The following is a 21,409-nucleotide window of genomic DNA, read 5'->3' as shown; positions in this document are numbered from 1 at the left end:
CAACACAGATCGCCATGCAAAATGTCAGAATTGCCGCAGTCAAATCAAGCATTTCACCCGCAAATATCACAAACATATCCCGTGAAATCCTGGAGGGACTGACCAGTAGCGGACAGTAAAAGGGTTTGGAGAAATGTCTTTACCTTCACTGACGGGCGTATCCTCTGAGAACAGGTACTCGTCAAAGGACAGGTACAGGTGGTCCACAGCAAAGCAGGGCAGCAGGAATGACACAAAGCCCTTGAATAAACACAGTCATTCGTTGATTGACAAAAATCCAGGAAAGAAATCCATAAATACTTTTAATAGAAACTGGGTCCCATTAGTCCCTTTTGGGATAGACGGTCCTGAAGAAACTATGCACAAAACATTAAATCAACAGACATGTATAAGAGAGTTGTGTGTGTTTAAGACATGGAGCTGTATCTGTGTGTGCCTCTCCTTCCCGTACCTTCTTGAGCAAACAGACCATGTGTGTGTGTGGGTTGAGCAGTAGGCCGAGCGGAGTGGCCAGAGCCTCCTGGTACTGCAGACAGCAGGCGTAGAATTTAGACCAGAACTCCACTTGCAGCTGCCTGTACTCCTCCTGGCTAAACTCAAACTCTGTCACACTGCTCTGCAGCTACATCAGGGGAGAGGGGAATACATATTGGAAACACAGCAGAAACCAGTCTTTTTTTCCTTTTTTCTTTTCTTAAGTCGGTAGAAGGGAGGAAAAGGGGAGAGCGAGAGAGAATAAGCAAAGAGCTGGTCTAGCTTACCTCGTTCTCCACAGCCACTGTCACTTCTTTCTTGAGGGTCTCCCAGGGGAGGTCAGCGATTCGCTCTGTGCCTCTCCTGTAAATCTGTAAGGCTTTGACTATAGCAGAGGCAGTGAATCTCAGGGGGGAGAATAGCATGTCCAGGTAGGTCTCCTGTCATAACACAAGGACAAATTAACTTGATTATAAAATGTAGCGTTATTCTTGTGGCGAGGCCCAATAGTGACAATATGGAAAAAGAGGATACTTGTTCGGGAGAGTTGATCAATTGGAGGGACGTGGATCTCCCCTTTCAAGATGATTCAAATCTAGTAACATGGGCTCCGATGAGATATGCTTTCGTTTGAAACGATTCGGTTTGTTTAGAGGATCGAATCAATGCAATTCAGTTCGCTGCATAAACACATTCATTTTCCCTTCTAAATTAAAATCTTTTGCTGATGGAGCTCCTGAGCTGGGCCTCTCTGAACTAACTTCTCTCCTATGTGTGTTTGTGTAAATTATGTCCATGGTGTACGTAAAGGGAATAACCTAGTCAGTTGTACGACAATGCATTCAACTGAAATGTGTCTTCGGCATTTAACCCTCTGAACCAGAGGTGCGGGGGGCTGCTATAATCGACATCCACGTCTTCGGCGCCCGGGGAACAGTGGGTTAACTGCCTTGCTCAGGGGTCTCCCGCGTCGGCGATGCAGTGCGGCTCACGAAAGTGATTAGAGCCGTTATGACATCATCAACTTTCCCCTATGCATCTAAAAATGGACAGGGGACTGTTAACTTCTTTGGGACAGGGGGGCAGTATTGAGTAGCTTGGATAAAAAGGTGCCCAGAGTAAACTGCCTGCTACTCTGTCCTAAAAGCTAGAATATGCATATAATTAGTGGATTTGGATAGAAAACACTCTGAAGTTTCTAAAACTGCTTGATTGATGTCTGAGTATAACAGAACTCTTATGGCAGGCAAAAAAACTGAGAAAAAATCTAACCAAATAGTGGGAAATCTGAGGTTTGCAGTTTTTCAACTCTTTGCCTATCCAAGATACAGTGGATATTGGGTCATATTGCACTTCCTAAGGCTTCCACTAGATGTCAACAGTCTTTAGAACATTGTTTGATGCTTCTACTGTGAAGGGGGGAATGGGAGCTGAACGAGTCAGAGGTCTGCCAGAGTGGCATGAGCTGGTCACGCGCGTTCACGTGAGAGGTAGCTTGCGTTCCATCGCAATTCTACAGACAAAGGAATTCTCCGGTTGGAACATTATTGAAGATTTATGATAATAACATCCTAAAGATTGATTCTATACTTAGTTTGACATGTTTCTACGGACTGTAATATGACAGTCTGAACTTTCGCCTAGACCTGCCCACGCGTCGTCAGTTTGGATTGTGTACTAAACGCTCGAACAAAAATGAGGTACTTGGACATAAATTATGGACTTTATCGAACAAATCAAACATTTGTGGAACTGGGATTCCTGGGAGTGCATTCTGATGAAGCTCATCAAAGGTAAGTGAATATTTATAATGCTATTTCTGACTTTGTTGACTCCACAACATGGCGGATATCTGTATGGCTTGTTTGGACTCTGAGCGCTATACTCAGATTATTGCATGGTGTGCTTTTTCGGTAAAGCTTTTTTGAAATCTGACAGTGGTTGCATTAAGGAGAAATTAATCTAAAGTTCCATGCATAACACTTGTATTTACATCAACGTTTATGATGAGTATTTATGTAAATTGACATGGCTCTCTGCAAAATCACCAGATGTTTCGGAAGCAAAACATTACTGAACGTAACGCGCCAAAGTAAACTGAGATTTTGGGATATAAATATGAACTTTATCGAACAAAACATAGATGTATTGTGTAACATGAAGTCCTATGAGTGTCATCTGATGAAGATCATCAAAGGTTAGTGATTCATTTTATCTCTAATTCTGCTTTTTGTGACTCCTCTCTTTGGCTGGAGAAATGGCTGGATTCACAACAAGTGTAGCTTTAATTTGGTGTATTGCATGTGTGATTTCATGAAAGTTGAATTTTTATAGTAATTTATTTGAATTTGGCGCTCTGCATTTTCACTGGATGTTGGCCACATATCCCAGAGAGGTTAAAACCTGAAATCCACGTCCGTTTGCGATATTACAACATAGAAGTTACTGCAAACAAACAGTTTTTTCCCCTCTGACATCATTGCACACGCAATAGAAGAGCACAATACGTACTGTAATGATGATTATTATTTTTTGACCATGTTGAGCAACGCTCCTCAACAATAACGGCGGTGTGGCGGCCAGTGGCGCCGTTTTCTCCTAAAGCAAAACCATCCAAACTATTATTGACGGTGAACCTGAACAATCAAAATAAAATCCTAACGGATCAGCAGTTAGAACTTCATGAGAGTCGTCTCCAGTAGCTTACTTTTATTCCTGTAAAACGATGCATTCAGAACAATAACCCAGCAAATTTGATTGGTTATCACTAAACTCATAAAAGCCAATATTGCGCAAGTCATTTTTACAAGCAGTTGAGTGCTGAAGGTGCCGCGAAGATATGCGAGATCAGGAAGAGAGGTCTTTGGTCAGCGGACGAAGCTGCGCAAGGCATGCAGTTCGACACGGCTACTGATATTCACTGGGGTTGTTTGGCACGCAAAATGACTAGTAGAGCAATGACTGTCAACACAGTAACATGCTTAGTTCCACACTGAAGGACAGGGCGCACCAGTTGTGAAAGGAATCTTCGGAAGGTAGAAAGAAAGTAATACGATTTTGTTTTATTCAACCGGCAATTCGTAACGTCTTAAATCGATTTTCGGACCAATGCATGCTGCATTTGGATCCGTTTGGGGTCCCGCAGACAGATGCACTCATCTTAAACATTTGAACCGGGGACCGATGCATATTGGTAAATCGTTACACCCCTAATAAATTGCAATGATGTGGATAGAGGGCAAAGTCATAATGTTTAAAAAAAACAAAAAAACAAGTGAATTCTGATTAATCAGCTCAAATCACAATTGAAATCAGCAGTGAATGATGTGGTGTTGTCTTACCCTGGGGTCCTGGTCTGCTCCGATGTGGACCTCCTCCTCGGGGGCAGGCTGCACAAAAACCTGGTTCCACTGACCTGCCGTGGAACTGAGACATATCATAAAGGAAGTTAGATAGAAAAAAAATATTAAAATAAAATAGGAGTGTGAAATGACCACACTCCAAATAATATTATTTTGGATATATTCATATACACTTTATTAGGTACACCCATCTAGTACCCGGTCAGACCCCATCGGTGACAAGGATTGACGAGTTGTGCATTCTGAGATGCCCTTATACACGCTGTTGTACGGCTCCATCATTTGTCTGTTTGTGACCTGCCTGTTAGCTTGCATGATTCTTGCCATTCTCCTTCGACCTCTCATCAACAAGCTGTTTTCGCCCACAGGACTGCTGCTGAATGGATGTTTTTTTTGTTTGTCACACCATTCTCAGTCAACCCTAAACACGGTTGTGTGTGAAAAGCCCACGAGTGGGCGGATGTTTCTGAAATGCTGGATCTGGCGCGCCAGGCACTGACGATAATACCGCACCCAAAGTCTCTTAGGTCACTTGCTTTGCTCGTCGAATGCTGCGATGCCGGTCTGCCTGCATTATATAAACTAGCCACGTGACTCCCTGTCTGTAGGTGCGACCCGGGCGGCAGGTAGCCTAGTGGTAAGAGCATTGGACTAGTAGCCGAAAGGTTGCTAGATCGAATCCCCGAGCTAACAAGGTAAAAATCTGTCGTTCCGCCCCTAAACAAGGCAGTTAACCCACTGTTCCTAGGCCGTCATTGAAAATAAGAATTTGTTCTTAACTGACTTGCCTAGTTAAATAAAGGTAAAATAAAAATACATTTTCGTGAACGGGGTGGTGTACCTAGAAAACTGGCTGTTGAGTGTGTAAGCATAAGAGTCCATTACACTATCCAAAGGATAATCTAAGTGTAATACTCACTGTTCAAAGTTGATGTATTTCACCACGGTCTGGTTGGTATCGTCCAGCCACAGGCCCCAGATGTCCGTGGAGGTCAGAGCAAAGTCGACCAGTGTCTCCTGAACACATTAATATAGGAGATCAGTCAGCAGTCAAAACAGTCCATTACTGATGAGATTCTCCTTTAAAATATTATCCTACCTACACACATTACACATAATACACATCAGCTAAAAAAAAATCTGTCTCACACTAACAGAGTCAACCCGCCTCCCTTCACGTACCTGTGTGGCGAAAAGCGAGGAGATGTGGTCCAGGCTGTAGCGGTTGTTGTCCGTTGCCACCAGCTGCAGAACAGTGAACTGTCCCCTGGAAGGTACGGCCAGGTATACGGCCAGACACAGCCCTGTAGAGGGGGAGAAGGCTAGCCGCAGCCGATGGCCCTGCCCTGGGGAACCCTTCACGCCACGGCACGCTGGCATGTACTCCAACATGTCAGTCTCCATCAGACACACCTGATCCTGTAGGAGGGAGGGGGGAGGAGGGACATCATGTTAGCAAAAGCTTTTTTTTTAAGGTATCAAATTAGGCCTACTTTTACATTCAAAATGAAAAAGTAAGCTTAACATCCTTCCTCTAAAGGACATTTCTTGACAAAACACACAGGTATGCTTCTGAACTGCTGCTAATGCAGACTGACCACAGTATTTCTACAGGACTGACCCTATAGGACCACATGCGTAGTTTATGGTCCTGACACAGAGCGAAGATGAAGGTGTCGTCCTCCAGTTCCCTTACTGCCAGACTCAGGGCCAAGTCCCCAGGACTCTGTTCACCTCTGGATGGGACACAGGAGCACAGGGAGGGTTACACACACAAACAATAGAACCAGTGTTGCTTTACACAATGGGGCTATTGCACAGACCCAGACTCAACCTATTCATGGACAACATGATTTCTAACCTGATTGCAGTTGGCATCCAGCCAGCGAGTCTCTGCATTACAGAGCTCCTCTTCAGCTCCAGAATGGTCACGCTACCCTGTGTGTCATGTGGGGGCAGTGTGATGACCAGGATGCCCCCAGCAGGTGATGCCAGGGCATAGTGGGCCTCTCCCTGGTGGCTGAGCCAGGCTGTTGAGGCGGTGGAGCCTGCTGTCTGGCCTACGGGGCTGGGGATCGCCGCACTGTGGGCTGGGTCCTGAAGACTCAGCTTCCCCACGTCTGTGAAGATAGACTGCATCTGGAGCTCTGTCACCAGCTCCTGTAGAAGAGAGGTGAGGAAGGAGAAAGCATATTTGTATACAAATCTAATTTTATTTGTCACATGCTTCAATGAACAGGTGTAGACTAACTGGGAAATGCTCACTTACAGGCCCTTTCCACCAATGCAGAGAGAAAAATAGAAAGATCATAACACGAGGAATAAATACACAATGAGTACCGTAATTGCTGGACTATTAAGCGCACCTGAATATAAGCCGCACCCACTGAATAAAAAAAAAAAAAGTATTTTGTACATAAATAAGCCGCACGTGTCTATAAGCCGCAGGTGCCTACCGGTACATTGAAACAAATGAACTTTACACAGCCTTTAAACGAAACACGGCTTGTAACAAAAATAAATAGGCTTTAACGAAACAGGCGTGTAACAATTTTTTTTTTTTTTTTTTTTTAAATAGCAGTAAACAGTAGCCTACCAAGAAAGTCCTTGGTCACTATCTTCCTCCTGTGCACTGAAACCACTGAAGTCATCTCCTTTGGTGTCGGAGTTGAATAGCCTCAGAATTGCTTCATCCGATGTTGGATCGTTTTCATTGTTGCTCTCCTCACTTTCATCCGGAGGCAAATTCCCCGCTGAGCTCATGCTACCCTCTTCAATACGCAGCAGCTCCACGCTGTCAGGACCCACTGGCAGACTTGACCATAAATCGCTCTTCGCATGCGGCCCGTTTTAGTGAAGGATTTCTCCCCACTTGTCATCCAAGCCTCATTTTCTAGTTCGGGCCATCTGCTTTTCTTTCCTCTGAAAGCTTTTGTTGTCTTTTTGCACTAAGTCAGTTTCTCACGCTGCTGTTTCCAACGTCTTATCGACTCATTAAGGCCAAGCTCCCGTGCAGCAGCTCTATTTCCCTTTCCAACAGCCAGATCGATCGCCTTCAAATTGAAAGCTGCATCATATGCATTTCTCCTTGTCTTTGCCATGATGAGGGTGACAAAATGACTACCGTAATCAGAATGATGGAAAGTTTGAGCGCGCTCGATTTACGTCACATTATGTGACGGTGCTCAGTTTTTTGGCGGCATGAATTTGTGAAAGCGAGAAAAATCCATAAATTAGCCGCGTCATTGTATAAAGCGCAAGGTTCATAGCGTGGGAAAAAAGTAGCGGCTTATAGTCCGGAAATTACGGTAATGACAACTTAGCTATTTACACAGGGCACCAATACCTAATCGATGTGCAGGGGTACGAGGTCATTGAGATAGACATGTACATACAGGTAGGGGTAAAGTGACTAGGCAACAGGATAGATATAATAAGCAGTAGCAACAGTGTATGTGATGAGTCAAGAACTAGTGCTAAGGGGATCCATGCAGATATGGGTAGCTATTTGGTTAACTAAATAGCTGTTCAGGGTCCTGTTGCTTCCAGACTTGGTGCATTGGTACCGCTTGCCGTGCTTGGCAACTTGGGTTGCCGGAGTCTATTTTTAGGGCCTTCCTCTGAGACCGCCTGGTATAGAGGTCCAGGGTGGCAGAGAGCTCGGCCCCAGTGATGTACTCTGTAGCGCCTTGCGGCCTGATGCCAAGCAGTTGCCATACCAGGCGGTGATGCAACCTGTTAGGATGCTCTTGATGGTTTAGCTGTAGAACTTAGAGTATCCAAGGGCCCATGCCAAACCTTCTCAGCCTCCTGAGGGTGAAGAGGCGTTGTCGTGCCTTCTTTACGACTGTGTTGGTGTGTGTGGATCATGTTAATTCCTTAGTGATGTGGACACAGAGGAACTTGAAGCTCTTGACCCACTCCACCCCTGTCGATGTGGATGGGGGGTGTGCTCGGCCCTCCATTTCCTGTAGTCCACGATCAGCTCCTTTGTCTCGCCGATGTTGAGGAAAAGGTTGTTGTCCTGGGCTGGCACCACACTACCAGGTCACTAACCTCCTCCCTATAAGCCATCTCATTGTCCCCGAGGGGCCCCTGTGTAGAGGCTCAGCGTGGCGGATGTGTTGTCGTTGCCTACACTCACCAGGAAGTCCAAGATCCAGTTGCAGAGGGAGTTTCTCTGTCCCAGGGTCCTGAGCTTAGAGCACTATGGTGTTGAACGAATGAACAGCATTCTCACATAGGTGTTCCTCTTATCCAGGTGGGAGAGGGAAGTGTGGAGTGCAAGAGAGATTGCATCATCTGTGGACCTGTTGGGGCGGTATGCGAATTGGAGTGGGTACAGGGCATCTGGTATGATGTGTTGTGAGCAGCCTTCCAAACCATTTCATGGCTACAGATGTGGGTGCTATGGGGCGGTAGTCATTTACAGGTTACCTTAGCGTTCTTGGGTACAGGGACTGCTGATGTCTGCTTGAAACTAGTGTTGCACAGGATACCGAAACTTCGGTACTTTTCGATACTAGAACATGAAAAACCGTTTGGTCATCGAATTTGTTAGTTTCGGTACTTCTGTCAAATGTGCCTCACGGATCAAGTGTATCAGCGCAGCCAATGCCCCACTTATAGCACACCGTGCCTGCTCCACTTAGCCTGCACTCTGAGTCTGGGCTGCATCCTTTTACCTCCCCTCATGCTGCACAGAAGTTAACACACTTGAATAATGGGACAAAACATGTAGAATTGTTTTAACTGTTCTCAAAACAATGTCCATACAGGCTAAAGCACTTTACAATAGAACAAGATACTGGTAGCTTCCAGCTTTGCAGTCAAACTTCGCTTGCCAGCTTACAGCTGAAATCAACATCAATTCACTACCTCTAGTACATTGCTTGGGATAATATGCCAACCATAATGCAAAACATGCTGATTTTAAAGCTGATTGCCACCAAAACTTTATTAATTCACTTCAATATCAGTCTCTCTCACCTCTCCCATAGATGATCTATTGCCTCAGCAAACTGACAATAGGGCTCCGACGGGTTGCCCGTCTTGCCTCGTGATTGACGTTATTACTGGTTAAAGAGACAGCATGCACTTTTATAAAATAAAGCTACTTCTATGCAAATGTTGTTGCTCAGTACAATGAAATAAGTCCCAAATGGATTACAGATTTTCATGGGGCTACAAATGTCAGCCAAAACAAGCTCAGTAACTCAATGCATGCACTCACCTGTATTGTGAATAGGCCAAGGCTACATCTTGATTTACCCATTTTATCAAGAGATTCACCACTCAAAGTACCATTATGTTATGTAGTTCGGGTAAAACTAAGTCAACTGTATTGTATGATTGCACAATGATTGCATACATGGCTGTCTGAAAATGTTTTACATCAAATTATAATGTAACGATATTAAACTCAAAAGATTCCCAATAATTTAACAGCGCAGTAGCTGAGTTTATCCGTCTGAACCAAGTGCAATTCTGTGACTTTGGCTAATATTCTTTTTTCTTTTTCTTTTTTTGTACTGTGGTATCGTTTTGGTATTGAGTAAAGTGATTGTACTAAGTATTGTGATACTAAACCTGGTATCGAAGTAAGAATGCTGGTATTGTGACAACCCTGCACTTTTTTTTTTGGTAGGAATTACAGACAGGGTCAGGTTGAAAATGTCAGGGAAGACACTTGGCAGATGATCAGCGCGTGATCTGAGTACATGTCAGGGTATTCAGTCTGGCCCCGAAGCCTTGTGAATGTTAATCTGTTTAAAGGTCTTACTCACATCGGTTACGGAGAGCGAGATCACAGTTGTCTGGAACAGCTGGTGCTCTCATGCATGGTTCAGTGTTGCTTTTCTCAAAGCGAGCATAGAAGGCATTTAGCATGTCTGGTAGGCTCGCGTCACTGGGCAGCACGTGGCTGGGTTTCCCTTTGTAATCTATGATAGATTGAAAGCCCTGCCACAGCCAATGAGCGTCAGAGCCAGCATAGTAGGATTTGATCTTAGTCTTGTATTAACGCTTTCCTGTTTTAATGGCTAGCCGGAGGTTGTAGCGGGATTTTTTTAAGCATCTGGATTAATGCCCCTATCCTTGATAGAGGCAGCTCTAGCCATTAGCTCAGTGCGGTTGTTGCCTGTAATCCATGGCTTCTGGTTGGGATATGTACGTACTGTCATTGTGGGAACGTTGTCGTCGATGAACTTATTAATGAAGCCGGTGACCGATGTGGTAAACTCCAATGTTATCAGATGAATCCCTGAACATATTCCAGTCTGTGCTAACGAAACATTGCTGATCAGATTTGCCATAAGGCGAGGGAGACTCTTATATGCATTTCTGTGTGTGGAGTGAAGGTGATCAAGAGTTGTCACCTCTAGTTGCACAGGTAACATGTTGGTAAAAATTTGGTAAAACAGATTTCATTTTCCCCACATTAAAATCACAGGCCACGAGAAGCACCGCCTCTGGATGTGCATTTTCTTGTTTGCTTACAATGCAGTGGGTTGAGGGAGTGCCTAAGATTGTGCTGCGCTGTCAACCAAATAGAAATGTTTCTCAAATTATTTTCCCAACTCCACCCCTGCTTCGGACATACTTTTCATGCATTTTGGTTTAGAAATGTTCTAAAAAAAAAAAAGAAAAAAAAAAGAGGGACTTACGCTGCGGTACATGCGCGTGGGGTGTGGCAGCACCAGCCGGTGCACGGTCTGATTGGTGACAATGAGGATGATGACATTGTTGAGGGTCTCCTGGATGTGTACACCTCCAGGGAGCAGGGGGCAGTGTGTGATCTTGAGTTTAACAGCATTGTTCAGTAGGTTGGTGTCCAGAGACTGCTCCACCAGTTGAACTGTGTCCCCAGAGGTGGACCTGGAGAGAGGACATAGATGAGACAGCATGCCAATTCCAATTAAGGCCTCAGGAAGCTGTGTGTGTTTCACATGTCAAATTAAATCGGCATTGCCACATGACTAGCCTGGGTCAGTGGCAGCTGCATCGTGTGGCTTCTCAGTCTGGAAACTGTGTGATAGAACCTGTGTCACGTACAGTGGTCCTCCAAGACTAGTCTAGGACAGAGTCTGGCAAGAGAACACAGTCTGGCTATAGATTTAAAATCAACGCTAGATTTAAAATCAAAAAACAGAAGTATACGATAAGAACATTCAGACGACAAAAAAAACCCACCAACATAAAGTGCGTGACCCGCAAAAACAGCGTCAATGCGCCTTGGCAAAGATTTTACAAGTGTCTGGAATTCTATTGGAGGAATGCGACACCATAATAACATAATTTGGCCGTTTTGTTATTGGTGGTGGAAAACTCATTTTTTTTTTTTTTAATAAATGACGGGATGTTAACTGCTTAACTAACTCAGGAACCACACCTGTGTGGAAACTTTCAATATACTTTGGATCCCTAATTTACTCAAATGTTAGCTTTATTTTGGCAGTTACCTACATGCATACATAGCACAACTCACCAGTGTATGCATCTGTTGCTAGTGATGGACAGGAGTTTCCCACTCTCCTCATAATGAAAGCCTCCTGCGCTGTCTGGGTATTTTACACCGCCAGGAAGAGCATGCAGACCTGTTGAGAAACCATACATGACATCTGGTCAGTTCCAATAGAATGTTGCATAGTGGCTTTGCTTGTTGACAGTCTCAAACTGTTTTGGTCTGACAAGGACAGGTGGTTAAACAACTTGCTAGGTTTGTTGGGACTGTGCCAGAGTCCAGACGGACCAACAACTTTCTGCGTCCAAAACTACGGTTGCTAACGTTAACTCATTCATTGACCGCTATCAAAAAAGCATAAATCGATACATATCCTATACGAATACACATCAATATAAAACCAATAGTTTAACATTGCCTTCCAGAATCTGGAAGCCATCGCCACAGTATGCTGTAAAACGAGCAGACCGTGGTCAAAAGCGGTTAGCTAGCTAGCTAACAACCTGCGTATGTTATGCACGAGGATACTGATCATTGAAAATCATTTCGGCGTACGGTGTAGATAAGGGAGGTATCTAGCTATAAATTGGGGTTGTGGTGCTCGGGAGCAACAAAATACACCTGCAGAGAACACAGTTATCTTGCTTGCTAGCTTATTAGCACAGACCACACGCCAGCTCCAAGGATGTCAGTAGTTAACGTTAGCTAACTAACCAACCCATTGAGCTAGCGCGTAAGCGGCCCTAATGGTGAGTCACTCACGACCTCACACAGCGTGTGTCACAAAAACCTTTCATATCAGTAAATAGAAAGCGGCACAATATTTTAATATTCATAAAGTTTACCGAGGTTTACAGTTATCTCCCGGAATCTTGGTAGGGTTTCCCTCTCAAATCCACATATCTCTATAAAACTCCTTTCCAAGGCCACCGCCATCTTCACCGCATTGAGTTCTGGGATTGAATGACCGCCTTCTGGCCTTTCAAAAATTTAAAGCTGTAGCCACAGATAAAACAATGAGTGGGATAGTTAAAAACATCTTTGCTGTAGCTCTCGAAAGACAAGTGAACCTCTCTTGCTTCTCTCTCATCATCAAACATCGCTCTCATGTTGTCTCTGTCATGATAAAACATCATAGCCATGTTTCAGCACCCCCTGAAAAATCATAATAAAATTAATATATTTTTAATTTGATTAATTATATATATATATATATATATATATATATATATATATATATATATATATATATAAACTACTTTTCAAAAGTTTGGGGTCACTTAGAAATGTCCTTGTTTTCCATGAAAACATACATGAAATTAGTTGCAAAATGAATAGGAAATATAGTCAAGATGTTGACAAGGTTATAAATAATGATTTTTAATTGAAATAATAATTGTGTCCTTCAAACTTTGCTTTCGTCAAAGAATCCTCCATTTGCAGCACTTACAGCCTTGCAGACCTTTGACATTCTAGTTGTCAATTTGTTGAGGTAATCTGAAGAGATTTCACCCCATGCTTCCTGAAGCACCTCCCTCAAATTAGATTGGCTTGATGGGCACTTCTTACATACCATACGGTCAAGCTGCTCCCACAACACCTCAATAGGTGTTGAGATCCGGTGACTGTGCTGGCCACTCCATTATAGACAGAATACCATCTGACTGCTTCTTCCATAAATAGTTATTGCATAGTTTGGAGCTGTGCTTTGGGTCGTTGTCCTGTTGTAGGAGGAAATTGCCTCCAATTAAGCCCCGTCCACAGCGTATGGCATGTACAAATCTCCCACTTTACCACCACCAAAGCACCCCCAGACCATCACATTGCCTCCACCATGCTTGACAAATGGTGTCAAGCACTCCTTCAGCATCTTTACATTTTTTCAGCGTCTCACGAATGTTCTTCTTTGTGATCCGAACACCTCAAACTTACAGTTGAAGTCGGAAGTTTACATACACCTTAGCCAAATATATTTAAACTCAGTTTTTCACAATCCCTGACATTTAATCCTAGTAAAAATGCAGTCTTAGGTCAGTTAGGATCACAACTTTATTTTAAGAATGTGAAATGTCAGAATAATAGTAGAGAGAATGTTTATTTCAGCTTTAATTTCTTTCATCACATTCTCAGTGGGTCAGAAGTTTACATACACTCAATTAGTATTCGGTAGCATTGCATTTAAATTGTTTAACTTGGGTCAAATGTTTTGGGTAGCCTTCCACAAGCTTCCCACAATAAGTTGGGTGAATTTTGGCCCATTCCTCCTGACAGAGCTGGTGTAACTAAGTCAGGTTTGTAGGCCTCCTTTGTTCGCACACACTTTTTCAGTTCTGCCCACAAATTTCTATGGAATTGACGTCAGGGCTTTGTGAAGGCCACTCCAATACCTTGATTTTGTTGTCCTTAAGCCATTTTGCCACAACTTGGGAAGTATGCTTGGGGTCATTGTCCATTTGGAAGACCCATTTGTGACCAAGCTTTAACTTCCTGACTGATGTCTTGAGATGTTGCTTCAATATATCCACATCATTTTACTTCCTCATGATGCCATCTATTTTGTGAAGTGCACCAGTCCCTCCTGCAGCAAAGCACCCCCACAACATGATGCTGCCACCCCCGTGCTTCACGGTTGGGATGGAGTTCTTCGGCTTGCAAGCTTCCCCTTTTTTCCTCCAAACATAATGATGGTCATTATGGCCAAACAGTTATATTTTTGTGTCATCAGACCACAGGACATTTCTCCAAAGAGTATGATCTTTGTCTCCATGTTCCGTTGTAAACCGTAGCCTGGCTTTTTTATGGCTGTTTTGGAGCAGTGGCTATAGATATAGATACTTTTGTACCTGTTTCCTCCAGCATCTTCACAAGGTCCTTTGCTGTTGTTCTGGGATTGATTTGCACTTTTCGCACCAAAGTGCGTTCATCTCTAGGAGACAGACAAAATCAAACGTTTGCACGAAATGGCACACACTTCATTCATATTACCAGATTTGTCTAACCAACTACACACTGTTGGGCATAATGAAAAGCATTCTCATCTTTAGTATGCTTTACCATAATACTAAAATAGTTCAAATTGTAGAAAATTCTTCAGATGCACAGAAATATTTGCAGATACACACACATGCTGTTGAAACATTTTATTTCCGATTTTTCACCAAACAAGTCAGCGCAACATATGCACAGCAGATATATTTACATTGGACTGAACAAAAATATGCTCACAAAAAAACAGTAAACTGAAAAAGAAAATTGCAGAAAAAATGTGCAGAAAAAATATATAGAAAAAAAGAGGCAAGAAAAATAATTAGGCAGCATCTTACCGCACAGCTGGGTCTGGCCACAACGCCTCGTCCACATCACAGGCAATATCTTCCCTTGCCAGACATCGAGGGAAGAAGTGCCTTGAGTGCCTTATCCATCCCTGAATCGCACCCACATCAATCTCATCACATGCCTCTTCCATAGCCTGCACAAGAGGCATGCGCACAAAGGGCTGCCGGTCGTATACCTTCCACCGCCGAAAATAACTCTTCTATGGGGTTCAGAAATGGTGAGTATGGTGGGAGGTATTGCACGAGAAATGGTGGGTGGTCAGCAAACCAGTTTTGGACTGGGGCTGCACGATGAAAGCTCACGTTGTCCCATACTACAACATACCGGGTTCTTTGATGGTCTGCATCATTCACACGCTCTGGTGGTATGAGAATGTTGTGGAGTCTGTCCAGAAATGTGAGAATATGGGCTGTGTTGTATGGTCCAAGGTTGGCATGACGGTGGAGGACACCATGCGTATTGGAGATGGCAGCGCACATTGTGATGTTCCCACCACGTTGGCCAGGAACATCTATAATGGCTCTGTTGCCAATGACGTTTCTCCCCCTTCTTCTGGTCTTTGCTAGGTTGAACCCAGCCTCATCTATAAAGATGAACTCATGTGGGATTGCATGAGCATCCATTTCCAGTACTCCCTGAAAACAAAGAACAAAAGCAGTCAATATGGTGTTATCCAGTACACTGTGAAACAATGTTGTGTGTAGTGTACTGCAGTCAATATTGTACTTACATCCACATATGCTCGTCTGACCTCTTTGTTTCTTTGAGAGTTTCTTTCAAACGGCACATTATAAAGTTGTTTTATTCTGATTTGGTTTCGCTTGAGAATGCGAGCCAATGTGGACAGACTGACTCGTTGAATGTTGTTGAATATGGTGTTGTCTTGGATGATGTGGCTTTGAATTTCTCGTAAACTGATTTCATTATTTTCCAAAACCAAGTTTACAATGGCAGCTTCCTATACCCCGGTGAACATTTGGCCCCTTCCTCCACCATGATTGTGTCTCTCAGTCCTTTAGAAAAACAAAAAAACTAAAATATAGGGCTTGGACAATGCAGCCTAAAGATATTTCCCCCACAGTAGAGTAAATTCTACAGGAAATTTGTGCAGTTAGTGTATTACATCAGCCATTCATGAAGTAAACAGGTGTCACCCAACTGATACACTATGACATGGGGTGTACTACATAGTGTGAAAGAAATTTTGGTTACATACCTGTACTCCAGTCTAAATGTCCGGATGACACAGGCGACAGTAAAACGGCTCAAGTTGACCTGCACTCTCTGTCCAGCCTCTGGCATTGTCAGCCCATGGTTGATGACATGATCAACTAAGGTTGCTCTGATTTCATTTGAAAGTTGTTGTCTGCTTTGGCCATGAACTCCTCTACCAGCTCTACCCCTACCTCTCACTCTTCCTCCCCCTTGTCACGATCGTGTGGCGGATTGATGGACCAAAACGCAGCTTTTGGAAAGTAAGCCATCTTCTTTTATTTTTAAAGATGACGAAAATAAACACGACACGAAACACTTAAACAAAACGAACAAAACAACAAACGACCGTGAAGCTAAATAACGTTGTGCACTTACACACACTGGCTACAAACGTTCTGACATAGACAATTACCCACAACCAATGAGAGCCCATGGCTACCCTAAATAAGGCTCCCAATCAGAGACAACCGAAATCAGCTGTCTCTAATTGGGAACTCATTCAGGTAACCATAGACTCTCCTAGACAACTAAACATACATAGACAACACTAGACACATGTACTCCACACAAACCCATATACTATACCCAACAACCCCTTTTCCATAAAAAACACCCAAAACCAACAAAACACAAACATTCCCCATGTCACACCCTGACCTAACTAAAATAATAAAGAAAACAAAGAATACTAAGGCCAGGGCGTGACATAACCCCCCCCTTAAGGTGCGAACTCCGGGCGCACCATTACACAGTCTAGGGGAGGGTCTGGGTGGGCTTCCATCCACGGTGGCGGCTCCGGCTCTGGTTGTGGTCCCCACGTCATCACAGTCCCTAACCACCTCCTGGGCTTCCTCCAAATGACCCCCCTCCACATTAACCCCATTGCATTAAGGGGCAGTTCCGGACTAAGGGGCAGCTCCGGACTAAGGGGCAGTACCAGGGTAAGGGGCAGTACCAGGGTCAGGGGCAGTACCAGGGTAAGGGGCAGTACCAGGATAAGGGGCAGCACCAGGGTAAGGGGCAGCACCAGGGTAAGGGGCAGCACCAGGGTAAGGGGCAGCACCAGGGTAAGGGGCAGCTCCGGACTGAGGAATGGCAGCTCCGGACTGAGGAATGGCAGCTCCGGACTGAGGGACTGCAGCTCCGGACTGAGGGACGGCCCATGGCTGGCTGACGTATCTGGCTGCTCATGGCTGGCTGACGGATCTGGCTGCTCATGGCTAGCTGACGGATCTGGCTGCTCATGGCTAGCTGACGGATCTGGCTGCTCATGGCTGGCTGACGGATCTGGCTGCTCATGGCTGGCTGACGGATCTGGCTGCTCATGGCTAGCTGACGGATCTGGCTGCTCATGGCTAGCTGACGGATCTGGCTGCTCATGGCTAGCTGACGGATCTGGCTGCTCATGGCTAGCTGACGGATCTGGCTGCTCATGGCTAGCTGACGGATCTGGCTGCTCATGGCTAGCTGACGGATCTGGCTGCTCAAGGCTAGCTGACGGATCTGGCTGCTCATGGCTAGCTGACGGATCTGGCTGCTCATGGCTGGCTGACGGATCTGGCTGCTCATGGCTGGCTGACGGATCTGGCTGCTCATGGCTGGCTGACGGATCTGGCTGCTCATGGCTGGCTGACGGATCTGGCTGCTCATGGCTGGCTGACGGATCTGGCTGCTCATGGCTAGCTGACGGATCTGGCTGCTCATGGCTAGCTGACGGATCTGGCTGCTCATGGCTAGCTGACGGATCTGGCTGCTCATGGCTAGCTGACGGATCTGGCTGCTCATGGCTAGCTGACGGATCTGGCTGCTCATGGCTAGCTGACGGATCTGGCTGCTCATGGCTGGCTGACGGATCTGGCTGCTCATGGCTGGCTGACGGATCTGGCTGCTCATGGCTGGCTGACTGATCTGGCTGCTCCTGTCTGGTTGGCGGCTCTGGCAGATCCTGTCTGGTTGGCGGCTCTGGCAGATCCTGTCTGGTTGGCGGCTCTGGCAGATCCTGTCTGACGGACGGCTCTAGCGGTTCCTGTCTGGCTGGCGGCTCTAGCGGCTCCTGTCTGGCGGACGGCTCAGTGGGCTCATGGCAGACGGGCGGCTTTGCAGGCTCATGGCAGACGGATGGCTCAGATGGCGCTGGGGAGACGGATGGCTCAGATGGCGCTGGGGAGACGGATGGCTCAGATGGCGCTGGGGAGACGGATGGCTCAGATGGCGCTTGGCAGACGGGCAGTTCAGTCATCGCTGTGCAGACGGCAGACTCCTGCCGGCTGAGGCGCACTGTAGGCCTGGTGCGTTGTGCCGGGACTGGTGGCACCGGGCTGGGGACACGCATCTCAGGGCCAGTGCGGGGAGCAGCAACAGGGCATACTGGACCCTGGAGACGCACATTAGGCCTAGTGCGTGGTGCCGGCACTGGTGGTATCGGGCTGGGAACACGCATCTCAGGGCTAGTGCGGGGAGAAGGAACAGGGCATACTGGACCCTGGAGACGCACATTAGGCCTAGTGCGTGGTGCCGGAACAGGTGGTACCGGGCTAGGGACACGCATCTCAAGGCTAGTGCGGGGAGCAACAACAGGGCACACTGGACTCTCAAGGCGTACTATAGGCCTTGTGCGTGGTACCGGTACTGGTGGTACCGGGCTGAGGACCCGCACATCAGGGCGAGTACGGGGAGAAGGAACAGTGCGTACAGGACTCTGGAGACACACAGAGGGCTTGGTGCGTGGTGTAGGCACTGGTGGTAATGTGCTGGAGACACGCACCACAGGGCTAGTACGTGGAGGAAGAACAGGGCTCTGGAGACACCCAGGAAGCTTGATGCGTGGTGAAGGCACTGGTGGTAATGGGCTGGAAACACGCACCTCAAAGCTAGTGCGGGGAGCAGCAACAGTGCGTAAAGGGCTCTGGAGACGCACCTTAGACCTAGTGCTTGGTGCCGGAACTAGTGGTACAGGGCTGGGGACATGCATCTCAGGATGAGTGCAAAAAGTAGGAACAGGACACACCGGGTTATGAAGGTGTACTGGAGACCTGGTGTGTATAGCCGGCATCAAATCTTCCGGAACTTTAACACAAGTTTCAGGCTGAGTACGAGGAACTGACACAGGTGGCATCGGACAGATAATACGCTCCTCAGGGAGAATGCATTGCATACTCTGCCAAACCAACAGCTCTCTCTCTTCACTCTCCTCCAATTTCGTCAACAACTCTTCGAATGTCTCATAATCTCCCCTTCGTTCACTCTCCTCCAATCTGTCCAATAACTCCTCGACCCACTCAGACTCACCCCTCAACTTCGCCGACTGCTCCAAGTGCCCCCCTCCAAAAAAAATTTTGTGCTGTCTCTTGGGCTTCCTCCCGTGTCGCCGTGCTGCCTCCATCTCTGCCTTGGGGCAGTGATATTCCCCTGGCTGTGACCAGGGTCCTCTCCCGTCTAGAATTTCCTCCCACGTCCAGGAGTCTTGACATTGCTGCTGTTGCTTTGTTTTCCGCTGCTTGGTCCGATGGTGGGTAATTCTGTCACGATCGTGTGGCGGATTGATGGACCAAAACGCAGCTTTTGGAAAGTAAGCCATCTTCTTTTATTTTTAAAGATGACGAAAATAAACACGACACGAAACACTTAAACAAAACGAACAAAACAACAAACGACCGTGAAGCTAAATAACGTTGTGCACTTACACACACTGGCTACAAACGTTCTGACATAGACAATTACCCACAACCAATGAGAGCCCATGGCTACCCTAAATAAGGCTCCCAATCAGAGACAACCGAAATCAGCTGTCTCTAATTGGGAACTCATTCAGGTAACCATAGACTCTCCTAGACAACTAAACATACATAGACAACACTAGACACATGTACTCCACACAAACCCATATACTATACCCAACAACCCCTTTTCCATAAAAAACACCCAAAACCAACAAAACACAAACATTCCCCATGTCACACCCTGACCTAACTAAAATAATAAAGAAAACAAAGAATACTAAGGCCAGGGCGTGACACCCCTACCTGTCACTCTTCCTCCCCCTCTCATTCTCCCTCTCCCCCTACCTGTCACTCTTCCTCCCCCTCTCATTCTCACCCTCCCCCTACCTCTCGCTCTTCCTCCCCCTCTCATTCTCCCCCTCCCCCTACCTCTCACTCTTCCTCCCCCTCTCATTCTCCCCCTCCCCCTACCTCTCACTCTTCCTTCCCCTCTCATTCTCCCCCTCCCCCTACCTCTCACTCTTCCTCCCCCTCTCATTCTCCCCCTCCCCCTACCTCTCACTCTTCCTCCCCCTCTCATTCTCACCCTCCCCCTACCTCTCACTCTTCCTCCCCCTCTCATTCTCACCCTCCCCCTACCTCTCACTCTTCCTCTTCCTCTTCCTCTCTCTGCAACGGCTTCCATTGTTGTTGTAAAACAAAAGGTGCTCACCTGTGGTCTTTTCATAGTGCCTACTTCCTGATTGAAGTGGTAACAATTAACCATTGAGGTGTTTGGCCAGGTGGCACATGTATTGGCCAATTAGCTCACGTAGTGTCATTTTGAATGGCAGTGTTTTGAAATGACAAACATGTGACCTTATGTCAGATTGTTGTGTCTTATGCAGAGAACCGTGTGCAGTGCATTTAAAAAGTGCCATTTTGAATTGAAAAATGTGTGTAAAGCAGAAAATGTGTTTAGACTTTTGGAGACTTGAGAAGAGGTTTTGCTCTCTGTGTGTCAGTTTAAATAATTGTGCTGTGCATGTCATTTTAGTGTGTTAGCAATTGGAAAAAACTGTAACAATGTCTACACTGTATTTCTGATCAATTTGATGTTATTTTAATGGACAAAAAATGTGCTTTTCTTTCAAAAACAAGGACATTTCTAAGTGACCCCAAACCTTTGAATGTTAGTGTATATATATACAAAAGTAGTGCACTGGGCCTTTACTAGTCCTGTATTAGCTGACCAATATAGCCCTGTGTAGCATGTTTAAAAAAATGAAATATCTAAATATCTCATTTATATAAGTATTCACAGCCCTGAGTCAATACTTTGGATAAGCACCTTCGGCAGTGATTACATCTGTCACACCCTGGCCTTTGTTATATTGATTTTCTTTATTAGTTTAGTTAGGTCAGGGTGTGACATGGGTGATGTTTGTGTGTTTTGTCTAGTTTAGGGTGTGTGTATTGTTTAGGGGGTTTTGTAGAGTGTATGGGGTTGTGTTCAGTGTAGGTGTTTAGGAAAGTCTAGAGCCAGGTGCCATGAAGCCGGCTCAACGCGTCTGGTCTACAGTGCGTCTCCTCGGGCCGGCATACATGGCAGCAGCCTTACGCATGGTGTCCCCGGTTCGCCTACACAGCCCAGTGCGGGTTATTCCACCTCCCCGCATTGGTCGGGCGACGGGGAGCATACAACCAGGTAAGGTTGGGCAGGCTCAGTGCTCAAGGGAGCCAGTACGCCTGCATGGTCCGGTATATCCGGCGCCACCTCCCCGCCCCAGCCCAGTACCACCAGTGCCAACACCACGCACCAGGCTTCCAGTGTGTCTCCAGAGCCCTGTTCCTCCTCCACG

General features: G+C 45.9%; 1 protein-coding gene across 2 annotated transcripts in view; it reads right to left on the bottom strand.

Moving 5' to 3' along the window:
* The window catches only part of LOC129866717 (nuclear pore complex protein Nup160-like), a 27,648-nt gene extending 15,372 nt beyond the window's left edge, over window positions 1-12,276 (bottom strand). Inside the window, exons 1-11 of one of the 2 annotated variants that reach the window (XM_055939551.1) lie at window positions 12,144-12,276; window positions 11,323-11,431; window positions 10,502-10,712; window positions 5,698-5,996; window positions 5,458-5,572; window positions 5,019-5,255; window positions 4,756-4,853; window positions 3,816-3,900; window positions 762-914; window positions 452-622; window positions 144-240 (exon numbers count right to left, since the gene is read on the bottom strand). In XM_055939551.1, coding sequence (XP_055795526.1) covers window positions 144-240; window positions 452-622; window positions 762-914; window positions 3,816-3,900; window positions 4,756-4,853; window positions 5,019-5,255; window positions 5,458-5,572; window positions 5,698-5,996; window positions 10,502-10,712; window positions 11,323-11,431; window positions 12,144-12,234 — 1,666 coding nt within the window. In that variant the 5' untranslated portion in view covers window positions 12,235-12,276. The remainder of the gene's footprint in view (window positions 1-143; window positions 241-451; window positions 623-761; window positions 915-3,815; window positions 3,901-4,755; window positions 4,854-5,018; window positions 5,256-5,457; window positions 5,573-5,697; window positions 5,997-10,501; window positions 10,713-11,322; window positions 11,432-12,143) is intronic. The other variant, XM_055939550.1, reaches the window with a different exon arrangement.
* Between the last annotated feature and the right edge of the window lie 9,133 nt (window positions 12,277-21,409).

Source organism: Salvelinus fontinalis, chromosome 12 (genome assembly GCF_029448725.1).
Source record: "Salvelinus fontinalis isolate EN_2023a chromosome 12, ASM2944872v1, whole genome shotgun sequence".
Taxonomy (NCBI): Eukaryota; Metazoa; Chordata; class Actinopteri; order Salmoniformes; family Salmonidae; genus Salvelinus; species Salvelinus fontinalis.
Note: the sequence above shows the minus strand (reverse complement) of the source record. Positions and strands in the feature narration are given on the sequence as shown.